General features: G+C 34.9%; 1 protein-coding gene across 1 annotated transcript in view; it reads left to right on the forward strand.

Moving 5' to 3' along the window:
- Positions 1-15185, forward strand: part of PIGB (phosphatidylinositol glycan anchor biosynthesis class B) — a 30274-nt gene extending 15089 nt beyond the window's left edge. The window contains exons 6-11 of the mRNA XM_081831865.1: positions 2822-2910; positions 4007-4218; positions 4829-4893; positions 11972-12185; positions 14125-14305; positions 14842-15185. Coding sequence (XP_081687991.1) covers positions 2822-2910; positions 4007-4218; positions 4829-4893; positions 11972-12185; positions 14125-14305; positions 14842-14979 — 899 coding nt within the window. The 3' untranslated portion in view covers positions 14980-15185. The remainder of the gene's footprint in view (positions 1-2821; positions 2911-4006; positions 4219-4828; positions 4894-11971; positions 12186-14124; positions 14306-14841) is intronic.
- The last annotated feature ends 185 nt before the right edge of the window (positions 15186-15370 follow it).

Raw genomic sequence — 15370 nt, forward strand, 5'->3', positions numbered from 1 at the left:
AAATAAATAAAATCTTTAAAAAAATAAATAAATAAATAAAATCTTTTAAAAATAAATAATTAAAAAAAAGGGATCAAAGTTAACATTGCCAGTAATTGGACAGATCACTATCATGAGACACCAGATCAAAAGCAGAGAAAACACCCTGTCTTTTCTATGGTATTACTGCCATAATGCATAACCTGAATCTATTCATGAAAAAACATCAGACAAACCCAAATTGAGGTACATTCTAGAAAATAACTGACCTGTATTCTTCAAAGATGCCAGTCATGAATGACAAGGAAAGATTAAGGAAATATTCTAGATTAAAGGACACTACAGAGATAGAACAAGTTGAACACAACAAATAATCAGGGTTTTTTTTTTTTCTTTGTATAAAGGATATTGGGACAATTGGTAGAATCTGAACAAGGTGTAAATTAGATAGCCATAAAAATTTAGTATTTCATGGTTCTGATTATTTGTGATTTATGTAAGAGAATTTTGTTTTTAGGAAATACCCACTGAAGTATAGGGATAAAGGTGAATGATGTCTGCAACTTATTAAACAGTTCAGAAAAAAATACAAATTTAAAGAGAAAGAAAAAGATAAAGCAAATATGGTAAAATGTTAACATTTGGGGAATCTAGGTGAAGGATTTATGGGAATTCTTTATAGTATTCTTGCAACTTTTCTCAGTCAGAGATTATGTCAAAATAAAAAATTAAAAGGAAAACAGAAATACCATTTATGGTGGCATCAAAAAACATCAGATGTCTATGAATAAAATAATGAAAGATATACAAGAACTCTACACAGGAAGCTATAAAACATTATTGGGAGAAACTAATGAAGACCTAAATAAATGGAAGAGTATATCACGTTCATGGATGAAAGATTCAATATTTTAGAGATATCAACTCTCCCCAAACTGTGATCTGTATATTCAGTGCAGTTCCAATTAAAGCCCAGTACGGGGCGTGTATGTGTATGAACTGATAAAGCTGATTTTAAATTTTTAAGTGGAATGCAAAATACCAATATTATCTAAAAGAATCATAGAGAAAGAAATGTTGGATGACTTACACTACTAGATATTAAGACTTACTACAAAGTTACAGTAATTAAAACAACTCAGAATCAGTGCAAGGTAAAACAAATAGACTGGTGGGACACATCAGTCCAGCAAGTCACTCATTTATGATAACAGTGATAAGGCACTATAGTAGAGAAAGGATAGTCTTTTCAATAAATATATAATTATCTGGATATCCATATGGGAGAAAAATTAATATTGATCCCTACTTGCCACCATAAACAAAAAAATAAAAATCCAGGGAATTATAGATCTTAATGTAAAGGTAAAAGAGTTGCACTTCTTCAAGATATGATAGAATATCTTCATGACCTTGAGGCAGGCAAAGCTTTCTTAAATAAAATGTAGTAAGTATTAACTATAAAGGAAAGATAAATACATTTGAATACATTAAAAGTCAAGACTTCTTTTCATCAGATTCACCATTAAGAGTGAAAAAGCAAGCCACAGACCAGAAGATATTTGCAGTACAAAACACAACACCAAGAAAAACCATCTATCAATTATATACAGAACTTGTACAAATCTGTAAGAAAAAGATAATAGAAAATTGATTAAAAGACCTAAACAGGTACTTCAAAAGATATTTAAGTGGCCAAGAAGTATAAAGATACTCACCTCATAGTCACCAAGGAAATGTAAATTAAAACCACCATGACATTCTAGTATACATCTACCCAAATGCCTGAAAGGATATAGAGCCTTTATATATTCCTGTGGGAATATAAATTGATACAACCACTTTGGAAAACTGTAAGAATTTACTAAAGCTGATTGCACTTACACCCTGGGGCCCAGTAATTCAATCCTAGGTATATACTCAGCAGAAATGTATATACATATATATGGGAAACAAAAGGCACATAAAAGAATGTTCATAGCACTGTTCATAATAGCTTAAAAAAAAAAGGAAAGCAGTGTCCATCAACAGAATAAATACACTGTGGCATATTAATTCAGTGGAATACAATATAGTATTATAAATGAACTACTGCAATATACAAAAAATGTGGTTAAGTCTCACAAGCATGATTGAAGGAAACTGTACATGAATACTACAGTGTGATTTCATTTTTTTAAAATTCAGTAAAAGGCAAAACATCTACCCTATCAGAAGTCAGGATAATGGTCACCTTTAGGAAGGGAGTGGAGATTGGTTGGAAAGATAGAAGAGCTTTTTGAAGTGCTGCTAACGCTCTGTAATAAAAGGACTGTGGCATCCATGTTAGATGCCCATCTTACTCTCTCTTTGCTGACCTACCCTGGGGGATGCCAGTCTCCATGTCAGGAGGTCATCTTTAAAAAAAAAAAAAAAAAGTCTCATTTGGGAGACTGAGCCCTGCCAACAGTCGTGTTGAGTGAGCTTGGAAGCAGATTTCCCCACCAGCACCAGTCAGCCTTCAGATGAAGCTCTAGCCCCAGGCAACATTTTGACAGTTCATGAGGGGCTTTGACCCAGAGACACCCAGCTAAGCTCCACTTGGATTATTGACCCACAGAATGATGAGGTAATAAATGTTCATAGTTTTAAGTTGCCAATGTTTAGGGTAATTTGTTGTGCAGCAATAGATAATGCAGTGTTTATTACTTTTAGAAACTTTCCTTAAATACAGCATCTATCAGTGAAAGATCTTTTAACATGTAAATCCATATTCAGTTGGCAAAATTGTAGGTCATTTTTAAAGTGACTTTTGATGCCAAGCATTTGCAAAGCCATATGCCAGTATTGGATTTTCAGTAAGTTCAGAATGTTAATCACCCTTCTGTTTTGTTTTTCAGATTTGTCAATTTGAGTTTGTCTCTTATAATTGATCGTATTTTTTTTGGTCAAGTAAGTAAAAATATATTAAGCTAACAGCTATTTTTAATCTAACCATTTATTACACAACATTTATTACACTAAAAACTCAACCTGACCTATTAATCCTGTGAATATTTGGGAACGCAGGCAAATCACTTTTTAAAAATTTTATGGGATACATTAAAAAAAACTATTGGCATATGCCTTTCATCAATTTGCTGTGTTTTCTATAAAACAGAATTGTATATTCATAGTTGAAGTTAAAAGGAGTCCATTTTATGGCATTTTTGTCAAGTTTGTACAATTTAGTCAGGTTTGTAACAGTGGTTAAATTTTTAAATTTTAATTGACCTCAAGTTAATCATTCAGAATTTCAAATTAATCAGAATACTCTCTTCAGCCATTTGATTTGACATTTTAATGTCATGACTGTTGGTAATGGCCTTTGGTTGTTTTTAAGTTCCCCAATTTTAAGTCACTTAGGGGCTCTGGAATCAGATTGCCAGAATTTCAAACTTAGTACCTTCATTATTAGCTATGTGACCTTGGATAAGTTATGTACCTTTCTTGCCAGTTTCCTTAACTGGAAATAACTGTGGTACCTGTTTCATAAGGTTGAAGGATTAAATGAGATAATGCTTGTAAGCTATGTAAATGCTTACAATAGTGCATGGCAGAAATGAGCACTTACTGTTAACTGCTGTTGTTGCTGTTATTATCTGCTTTGTGTGACAACTCAAAAGGTAATGTTCTCAGAGCTTTATTTTAATGTGTGATATATAAGGTACTAAAGTTTTTAATATGGGTAACACACATACTCATATAAAACCTATTTTTGAGGATCTTCTTTATCTCTGTAAAACTTACATTGTCAAAATACATACGAACATTTATTCATGTTTTCTTGAATTACAGAAACCTAATTTTTTACAAATTAACAGAACACATTAAAACTTAGAACATTAAAATGAATAAAGAATGATTTCATGTGGCTATTAATCAAAATTATTAATATAAAGTACTGTTTGGTTTTTAGACTTCATTCAAGATTCTGCCAAATTCCCTAATGCCAAAGATTCATACTTGGCACTAATACATTTCTATTTTTTTCCATCAACTATGCCAGTGGACCCTGGTTCAGTATAACTTCTTGAAATTCAACGTGCTTCAGAATTTGGGAACATTTTATGGTTCTCATCCATGGCACTGGTACTTCAGTCAAGGATTTCCAGCTGTTTTGGGGACTCACTTACCCTTCTTTATTCATGGCTGCTTTCTGGCCCCAAGGAGGTACCGAATACTTTTGGTAACTGTGCTATGGACACTGCTAGTTTATAGGTAAGATTTTATTTGTTCAAATAATTATTTTTTTAATGTTACCAAGAATTTAAATTCTTCAGAAAGTAAACTGTTTATCTTCTGGACATGTATTAACTCTTATGATTTGTTAGTGGGGATTCTTTAGCAGACAGAAAAGGTAATAATTATGCTGATGCTCAGAATGAATACTTCTGATATGTATAGTTTGCTTGACAAGGATTACATTCAATTTTTAAGAAGTTGAAAAAATTTTATTTGCTTTTAAAAACTACCAAAATTTTAAGTATTGAAGGATGACAAATTATATTTTTAAATGAAAAAATATATATAATATATATATAATAAGTATGTATCTTTATTCCAAATTTGAGTAATATGACTTAATTGGATTGGTAATAGAAATCTTTTTTAGAATGTAGTTGTACTTTGGAATTTCACTTTGACATCAAGTATTAGGATTACTTTTAACACATCATCACCTTATAACTAAAAAATAATGAGACTGCATCCTGAAGCATGAAATTCAGTCTCAGTATTTAGAAAAACAGATTGCTATTATATTTCATTTTTAAATATATTTATTTCTCAAACTGTCATGTAATTCTCTTAATATCTTTTTTTATTATAGCATGTTGAGCCACAAAGAATTCAGGTTTATCTATCCAGTTTTACCATTCTGCATGGTGTTTTGTGGTAAGTATTTTTATTTAATATAGAAAAAGCTGCATTTATATAGAAATAGTTAAGACAATAAATTTTCCTTAAACACTAAAATATTTGTTTTCAACTAAGCTAAATGAGAAATGCTTCTTAATTACAAGTTATAACTTGTAAATATAAATACTGCAGTATTCCTTTTACAGCCTAAATATACTTTTTCCTATGTCCTATAATGTGATATAAAAACATAAGGACTTGGGGCGCCTGGGTGGCTCAGTTGGTTAAGCGACTGCCTTCGGCTCAGGTCATGATCCTGGAGTCCCGGGATCGAGTCCCACATCGGGCTTCCTGCTTAGCAAGGAGTCTGCTTCTCCCTCTGACCCTCCTCTCTCTCATGCTCTCTGTCTCTCATTCTCTCTCTCTCAAAATAAAAAAAAAAAAAAAAAACATAAGGACTTAATATCCAAAGGACCTTTGGGTGGTGGTGTTTCTGGCTAGTAGGAATCTTCCATGCTAAAGTAATGAAATATGTCTATTTTAGAATAGCATTTTAAGTTTATGATTAAACTATGAAATTCTTCATTCCACAAATGAAAAGTATATAGCTGTTGAAACTACTTTTTAGTGCTTCTTCATACACATCTAACCCTTTAAGACTCACTCTAATGCATATGCAATTTTTAAAGTGATCTACACCTCTGATTTTATTTTTGGCCTTTTCTCCAATTTTCCACTAGGTCTTTGCAGTAATTTTTTTACATGTGACTTCTACAAAGCGTTATAGTACTCAACTCTGGAAAATGTGAATTTTTACATTGGTTGGTTTGGAAAAACTATGAACTGAAACTTCATTAACTTCAGGTTTAATCCAGAATAAATGACTTGGCTTCCCTCAAATATTAATCACTAAAAAAAAAATCACTGGACTGGGGAGGGAAGAAATAAGTATACAGCTGAGACTTGGAGGCTGGGAAAAACTAGGGAGTTAAGGATATCAAACTTTTGACTTAAAAAAAAAAACCAAACAACTAACTGAGTTAAGCAGCCACCTTTGACCAAGTATACATCATCTCCTATAGATCTCAGATATACTCTCTTCAGTTGAGATATGAACGTAATTTATATATATAAACACATACATAATTTATATACACAACATACATAATTTTTATATGTATATATACACACAGACATCTAAATATTTGATACATCTGAAGTGTTGAAACCAAGTTAATTTGAGTCATTATAGTCTCACTTCATATATAGATGCAGGCAAAAAATATAGGCATCTGACAGCTATATGGCAAGTCTTAAGAGTAGTGGGCCCATTCACCAGAGCAAATCTGCAAATCTGTTCATAAATCACTGTTCAGATTTAAAATTTTTCTTTACAACCACTTGAGTTGGAGTTATAATTAAATCAAGTCTGGTTTCTGCCCAGATGTGCTGCTATACTGGAGGTCAAATATTTGTGTGTGTTGTTTGGTTAGTTAAGGAGCTTGGTTTTCATTCCATTTTTATAATTTGAGGTTTTCTAGCATTCCACTTCTGTGCTGTGTCTTTACAGAGTGTTTTAGAGGAAGACTGGGTTGTCTGAATCCTCATTCCCAGTCCAAAAGAATGAATCTTTTAAGCGGTAGGTTCTTGGTAACCTGTTTCCAATCTCAAAGATTGAGATAAAATGCCGATGAGGGTTGAAGAGGATCCCCTTCTAATGAACAAGAATCGGCCTTTGTTCCATCCTCTGTCCACTCAGAAGGATCCCTAAAGGACTGGGAACTAACAAATCCCCTCATCGTCTCAGTGGATGTGATCCCTCCTTTGGACACATCTACCTAAGGTCCTTGATTTGGACCTGAAGTTTCCATTCCTAGACTTGTATTCCCACTAAGAGTCAGTAGTGAGCTCACCTGACATTAGTCTTTGGATGTTCAGGAACAATGTCAGACAAGAGTTCTCTTCGGAGTTGTTTTAAATGGCCCAGTTTGTGTCTTTTCTAACTACATGAATTATACTGTACCTCAAATCTGTTTTTATTCTTTTATGACCTATTTTAACCTGAGTTTTACATAAACACAACAACGCTATCAGCAATTTCTGTGTAATAGCCACCTTAAAACTCAGTGGCTTAAAACTTGCTATGTCTGTAGTTGGCTGTCACTTCCACCACATTCTTTTGGTCAAAGCAAGTCGCAAAGCCAGGCCAGATTCAAAAGATGAGAAACTTCAGGCTCAGGTAGGGATTGGGCACATGAAGAGGGATAATTGCAGCCATTTTTTCAATCTACAGTAACTTCTCTTGCCTAATTTGAATTTCCCTCAGTTCTATCCAGAATAGGACTGACTCTGGAAAACATACCTTCTGTAATTGGCTCTGATCCTTAGTGAACTGTATAACCTGTGCCTCAGTTTCCTTATCTGTAAAAGAAAGGTGCCATTGGTCTAATAACATTGAAATTTTTAATTGAACCTCTGTCATTTGTGTTGATGAGGTTTCCAACACCTGCTACTAATTCTAAGTTGGGTATCTGCTTCATCTGCTTTTACCACAGTGGCCAACAGACTTGCTTGTCTCTGTTTCTGCATATGCTAATTGTTTTATCAAAACTGCACATGCATGTTGTTCCAAAAGCCATTCCGTAAGTTTGTTTTAAAAAAACAATGGTTCCCAGCCCTCCCTCCCAATTCCCCTCGTCAGAGGCACTTATGCTCTTTCAGGTGGTTATTTTGATAATTTATCTCTTTACATAAAATGCTAATAATGCCCTTAAACATCTGTTTTTGGCATTACTTAGAACTTATATGAAAATAGCTTTATTTCCTTAGCAAAGTAGCAACATAAAATTCTTCCTGATACCTCTGTGCCCAGTATTCTCCTTATTGTTCTTAATAAAGTCTCTCTTTCCCAGGCCCATTCTCCTGTATGTTCCATCACAGAATTAAACCACCTTTTATTTTTTTCATGTAAACACTGAATTTAAGTTAACTGAACAGCTTTCCCAGAGAAACATCTCTGATTGGTAGAACTTGGTAGAGATCTTTTTCGTGGGCTTTTAGATTGGGTTTTCTATTAAGTCTTGTCAAAACAAGGGTGCATCCTTCCTACCCGTGTTTGATGGGATCAGTAATGAACGGCCCCTTTCTCATCCCCTCCATTCCAATGAACCTTACCTCGGTAAGAAGGAATTCATCAGTCCTTGCAGAACAATAGATTGTAACATGAAGTATCCAGAACATAAAAAGTAACTGTGTGTATCAAGATAAATCATATGACGATTAGGAGATATGGCTGAGTAAAGAAGGAACCAACTCATGCAGGGCCTTACATACTCAAGTTTTCAGATTTTATCCTGGAGAGTAGTCAGCTGGGACATAATGGATTTAAAACTGTAACAGTGGTTTGATGATAGTGATTGGATAAGAACCCAGTGGGTTTATTATAAACTCATGGTACAAAAAGAAAAAACCCTATAGTGTCATTCTCTAATCATCTAGTTCCATTTCCCAGAGATAAACTATCAGTCTTATAAATTCTTACAACTTCCTTTTTTATGTATCTTTTTGTTGGCATAGATAACAGGAGCAAATTAAAAATTCTGGAATGTTATTTAGCATTGAGTTAGAAAGAGTTACTATGGTAGCATGCCCTTATTCACTACTCACTTTCCACAATTTTAGTAACCTGCGCCAACCGCGATCCAGAAGCAGATGATCCCTTTTCTGACCTATCCTCAGGTCAGTAGTAGCCTAACACTACATCACAATGCCTACATCATTTACCATACTTCATATCACATAGGTATTTTACCATATCATATCAGCACAAGGAAGATGGCTACAGTACAGTAAGAAATTTTGTGACCACATTCATATAACGTTTATTACAGTATACTGTTACAATTGTATTTTACTGTTATTATTAATCTCTTGCCATGCCTAATTTGTAAGTTAAACTTCATCATAGGTATGTATAGGAAAAGAGTATAGGGACGCCTGAGTGGCTTAGTCGTTAAGCGTTTGCCTTCGGCTCAGGTCATAATCCCAGGGTCCTGGGATCGAGCCCCGCATCAGGTTCCCTGCTTGGCGGGAAGCCTGCTTCTCCCTCTCCCGCTCCTCCCTGCTTGTGTTCCTCTTCTTGCTGTCTCTGTCAAATAAATAAAATATTAAAAAAAAAAAAAAAAAAGAGTATAGCGTTCTGTACTACTGGCAGTTTTAGGCATCCCCCAGGGGTCTTGGAATGTATCCCCCACAGAGAAGGGGGGACTACTGTATGTGAAATGAAGGAATGAATTTCGATTCCGACAAGTAGTCACCCGGGTTCATACTAAGTCTTTATTCTCATGGAAATTACATAAGAGGCTGAAAGATTTCTGTAAGTGGTTTATAGAAGAAAGCTTGTGTTCGCAGAATCTTCAGTAATTGGGAGAGGGGTCTCACATTTCAGGTTATATAATGCTTACATTACGTTGTGCTGACTATCCCATTCTGAAGCTAGCTCATTTTAGGGTGGATCCTTTCAGTGAGAACTCCATTATTATTTGTACGTACAGTTACGTAGACTTACTAGACAGCAGCTACTAAGATCTTGTTACCTTTTTTTAAAATACTGAAGAAATCATACTGCTTCCCTGTAAGAAAACTGAATCCTAAGCTTCTCTTGTGGTGCAGACTAGAACTGTAACTGTAATTATTTCCAACTCTCCCTTTAACAACTCCAGTTTCTGAATCCCCTTGAGAATGTTCAGTGTCAGATAGTTTGAAAACCCTGGGAGTATTCAAATGAAAGTCTGTTCAGCTGTTCCTTCTTTCCTTATCTTCCCAACATTTTCTGTGTATTTTTTTCCCAAATAATAGGGAGATTCATTTCTCTCTGTAAGGATCCATCCTAGTATCACAACAAAGACAATATGAAATATAAGCATTAGCTGATTTAAGACTCTCCTCTGTACTAAAGCAGCTGGAAATACAAGCACATTTCCTTCCAACATTTTACCCAAAATGCCATTTTTACAGCATTCACCACCATGCACTCCAGTTTTAGATCAGTCACCATACCATTGTATCCCTAATGCCCGTTTTTTGAAAAGCGTTCAAGGAACATTTAGTGAGTGTACAGACTGTTGATGAGTGAACATTTCACACATGCCCAAGTTACACTTCATTTGATTATTCCTGAGGGCAAGTTGTCTTCTAAAGTGCTTGCCAGGATAGGCTTTAATGTAGCTTTTTGCAATCTGAGGCCACTAGGTATATTTGGTTTCTTCTGTCTACCCAAGAAAGCACAGCTTTTAAGCCTGCTGGTCTATTAGTTCTGTGACTGGAATTATTACATATAAGAGAACTTCTGGAATTCTATTTCAATTCTAATAAAGCTAATTCTAGTTCTCAAACTTTCAGTAGTTTCCTCATTTTGCTAGTGCAAACATAAATTTAGATATATTTTAAATGTAGGTTTAGTTTTCTTGATCTTCCTACATTTTTTATCACACTACTTTTTAGAATGTGTTGGCTAATCAGCTATTTCAAGTAGTAGTAAGTGAGAGGGATGTGTGATAGTCCAACTAATGAACAGAATGAACTATAGGTAATGTTATCTAAAACACTTCCTGGAGGAATGAAATTGAGCATATAAGATTTCTTGGCCAAATCTGGTTCAGCTATCAAGTGGCAGGTGTCAGATGTCTTGGAATAGATGAAGCTATTTTATTATTTTCAATAGCTAAATTTTCAATTATTATATATTATTTATATACAATATAATGTATACAATGAAGACAGATAAAAGAGCTGTAAAGGCACCATACCTAGTTAAGATACATTTAAGTGTACAACAAAAGGTATCTTCAGTTTTTCCTAAACTGAATGTTAATACATACTGTCTTTTTAATTTATGACAATGGTTAAGTTGAAAGAATGAGTGTCTTCAGTTAATGTGAAGTACTAGATGTGATTCAAGTAAGTTACAGGTCTTAATTTACTCCTGTTTTTGAAACAGTCCCTCCTAGGCCAACTTTATGTTAGTGTCCTTAAACGGGAACAGTTCAAAATTAATTTTATTCATGTTCAGTTATTTTCAGTAATTGAGCCAAGCTAAGACAGCTGATAGCAGTCAATTAGGTGATGATCATGGGAAACAGTGCCTTTGCCCCAGTGGGAATTAGTGCTAAAATTTCAGGCAAGCCACAGACTGGATCCTGGATACTCAAATTCCAAAAGAACAATTATCTAATTCCATGGGGACAAGACATGGGGAGTATGAACAAAATGCCAAGTTCATTAATAAGCTTATTCTTTTCCAGGGCAAAGGGCTGTTTTTTTATGGGTATTTTCGACAGATCCTTATGTGCTCATTATCAGTGGCCACTGTGGGGGAGGAGGACTATAGGAAGGGGGCGGGGGACTTTTACTTTTCATTTACTCTGTTTGTTCTGCTTGTTTTTTTTGCCACACGCAAGAATTACTTTTACAAATTAAAAAAGAAATTGTTCAGCATCTCCAAATTGCCCAACACTGTGGTGAAAGAAAAGACATACTTCTTTCAGAAAAAGATACTCTATGTATGGTGGCATGGGTAACTACTGAAAATCGCTCAGTGGTGTATTTTCCTAAAAGGACACTCTGCCACACTTCCTCCAAATTATGGAGACTTATATGTACACCATCCATTGCTAGTGCTTGGGAGATTAAAGAGAAGAGACAGACAAATGAACTACTATGTACCAGGACAAGCACTGGATGTAAGTTTTTTCTAACACTTGGAAAAGTTACTGTTATCCCGTTTGCAGATGGGGAAAATAACTCTCAGCAAAGTAAAGAAAGCAACCTGTGCCAGAGTTAGAATTCAAATTTGGGTTTGCTGGACTCCCTCGCCATTCTTTTTCCACTATCCTTCAATTCTTTCTAGAAAAAGGTAAAGACCTGAGGACAAGGACAGTGAATGGTTAGAGAAATTATAAAGATACCTATTGCTCATTTCTTGTTTCCCCATGACACCATTTCAGTTTGTGCTACTTCCATTAAAGATTACAAATGTATTTGCAGTTAACATTTCCTTAGCTATCCTAAAACAAGAATGCCAGTATTATGGTTCAACATGTCTGTCTTCCTACAGGGTACTCACTAAACCACCTGAAAACGTGGAAGAAACCAGCTCTCAGTTTCCTGTTTTTATCGAATATGCTCCTTGCCCTCTATACTGGTTTAGTTCATCAACGGGGTACTCTTGATGTCATGACTCATATTCAAGAACTCTGTTACAATAATCCCAATAAATCTCCAGCTTCAGTATTTATAATGATGCCTTGCCACTCTACTCCTTATTATAGGTAATAAAAGTTGTTCCACTATGTGCTATTAAGAAAATGAAACGAACTACTTCAAAATTCCTTTCAGGTTCCTGAGTTTAATTGATAACTGATCAAATGACTAAGAAATCTGAAACTTCTATCCATATATATTCACTGAATTTTAAAAGCCATTTGAAGTATGTCAATAAAAATCATATATCACTTTTAAATAAAATTTAAAAATATGAATGACTTACATTTAAATGATCTGCTTTAAATGTAATATAAAATATTTTAGAGGTTATTTGAAGGTAACCGTATTAAAAGAAATTATCATTGAGCTTACTACAAATCTTTGTAATACATCTTCTATTTTTAAAATTTTTAATTAATCTCAAAACACTAGATTCTACGCCACATTTACTGCTGGACCACTGCCCTGGTCTTAAACCAGTCTTTTTTTAATCTCTCTTTATATTAGTTGTTTCACCTATAAAAATTAGGAAATTCAATTAGATGATATTCTAAACTTGAATTAAGTATTTCTGAGAAATACAACACTAAAACTGCCTTTACTATGCAGGACATTTAAACAGAAATCCATCTGGTCCTATGCTTCCAATTGCCTAATAACAGTACAAGGTTACGTAAAGCAAACTGCTTTCCTTGAAAAAGTTCTACATCTACTTAACCTGGCTTTAAACAGTCTGAAGTTAATTTTCCATGTGCACATTCAATTAACTGAGTATCAAAGCTGTTATCATTTTAAGATAAGTAGAGTTCTGCAAAAGCGTTAAATTAACTGAATCATTAATGCCAATCATTAATACACAATTTGGAAAGTTGGGACTGCCTAGCAAAAGCCACAGGTTAGATGTCAGACCCAAATACCCCTTCAAATTGAGGTTCACCTACTATATAAAAAAGACTAGAGCTGAGAGCAGGACACTCACTCTCCCTCCATGCTCACATTAGCAGTAACACGGCAGAGAACAGGAATTATAAAGACTTCAAGATGCTTTCCGTACATGGTTGTATAGCTGATGTCTCAGGCTCTGAGTAGTTCATCAAGTTCTCATCTTACATTTTTCAAACTGCACAATGGAGCAAAAAATATCTATAATGCCTACTTTGGAGTAGAAAGCTTGCAGCTGTTTTCTCAGCTTTGTTTTGGTTTTCTCCCTGAAGCAAGACCTTCCTCTCCTAAATTATACAAGTCGTCAAGTGTTAGGTCTTGTGTAAATTTACTTTGTATGTTGTTCATAGATAACATAAACCTCTATCACATGTTTATTTTTCCTTAGGCAGTTATAAACATGGCTTTTGCCGGGCCCAAGTAACTGGCTTAAGTTGTCATAATTCATCAATCCATCTTTTTTACTGCAGTCTAGTCTTTCTATGCCACAATAAAACCATTACTTACTTGGATTTGAATCAGTGAACATATGCTGCTCTCTATCACCCAATCTATTTATATAAATATAGAACAACAACAACAACAAAACCCATACAGGAACCACCTTTCAAAGATGTGATCCATCCCCTTTCAGAGCAGAAAGGGAAGAAAGCAAGAATCCTTTTCTCTGGTTCATGAAGTTTTCTACCTTGCCAATTAAGCCTATGGATAATTATTCTCTTATTAATAAAAGTCACCCACTTCAGGCCTTTCCTGGAAAAGCATACTAAGGTTGGAGAATATGGGGTCTCCCACACTGCTGACTTCCTATCCCATCTTGAAATGGAGTTTCATGCATTAGTTTGGACTTGAAGACTGCTGCTGCGCAGGCACGTGGTCTGAGAATCCTATCGTACATCTCTGAGAAAACTACATTAAAGGCTTGCTTCTTAACCTTAATGGGACCCAGTTTAGATTCAGACTTCACATTTTGTTATGTGAACATGATAAATCTTGAGAGTAATTGGAAAACTTTCACCTTTTTAACTTCATGTAACTATAATGGTAACTTTCTCTTTACAGCCATGTCCACTACCCACTTCCAATGAGATTTCTCCAATGTCCCCCAGACCTGACTGGAAAAAGCCAGTACCTTGATGAAGCAGATATATTCTATCTAAATCCCTTAAACTGGCTAGATAAAGAGTTTCACAGTGATTCAACATTGCCTACTCACTTGATCATCTTCAGCATTTTAGAGGAGGTAAGGAAACATGAAAAAGGGGAAAACTCACTATTTCACCTCCGGTTTAGCACTCAGGTAAACAGACAACGTAACTTTTTTATGGTTCCTTTCAAGCCCCATATTTTGTAATTGGTTCTTTTCCCTGGTCAAAATCCATCCCAGTTCTATAACTACCAAGATATATATGTTACTTACCATGAGTTAATTCTTTATTAAGAAACTATATTGCTTTGGGGCACCTCGGTGGCACAGTTGGTTAAGTGTCTGATTCTTGGTTTCGGCTCAGGTCATGATCTCACAGTCATCTGAGTCATGAGATTGAGCCCTGTGTCGGGCCCCGTGCTCAGTGCAGAGTCAGCTTGAGATTCTCTCTCCCTCTGCCCCTCCCCACCCACTTGTGCTCTCTCTCCCTCTCTAAAATCAGTTGATTAAAAAGAAACTATAGTTTTATTAAGAAAAAAGTGGTAGAGGCACAAATTAGGTCATTCTAAAATTCTTGAAACAGTACTCAGAAAATGTAGCCTTTATTTACTTAAACATTTATTTACTTCTAGGAAATAAGTGCTTTCCTAATTTCAAGCAACTATGAGAGAACTGCTGTGTTCTTCCACACTCACTTGCCAGAAGGTCAAACTGGAAGTCACATATATGTCTATGAACGGAAATTAAAGGGGACACTCAACAGAAGATAAAATTCTGAACTGTGTTTAAATCTTTCCTAAAGAAATAGACATTGCTGGGTACAGACATTCAGATGCTGGATAAATATGCCTGTAAACACTGGGTAAGATTCGTGGAACTAGCAAAAAACCACTGAACTGCTTTACCAAATATCACAAAGTATAAAATATATTAATACAAATGCCAGATTTTAAATAAAGACCTTTAGTTTTCCTCATGGTGTAGTTTTATTGTTTCTTCCACAATATTCAGATGTTCAAGAAATTTCACAAAAGAACAAGTAAGCAAGCTCATAAGAAGGCAGCAAATTCTTCACAAGTCAACGGGCTCTTGAACCCACAAAAAGACAAGAAGCAGGTGTAAGATTATAGAATGTTAAAGATGAAATTCCATCACAATGTA

The sequence above is a fragment of the Leptonychotes weddellii genome, chromosome 9 (assembly GCF_054177405.1).
Source record: "Leptonychotes weddellii isolate Sample4059 chromosome 9, ASM5417740v2, whole genome shotgun sequence".
Taxonomy (NCBI): Eukaryota; Metazoa; Chordata; class Mammalia; order Carnivora; family Phocidae; genus Leptonychotes; species Leptonychotes weddellii.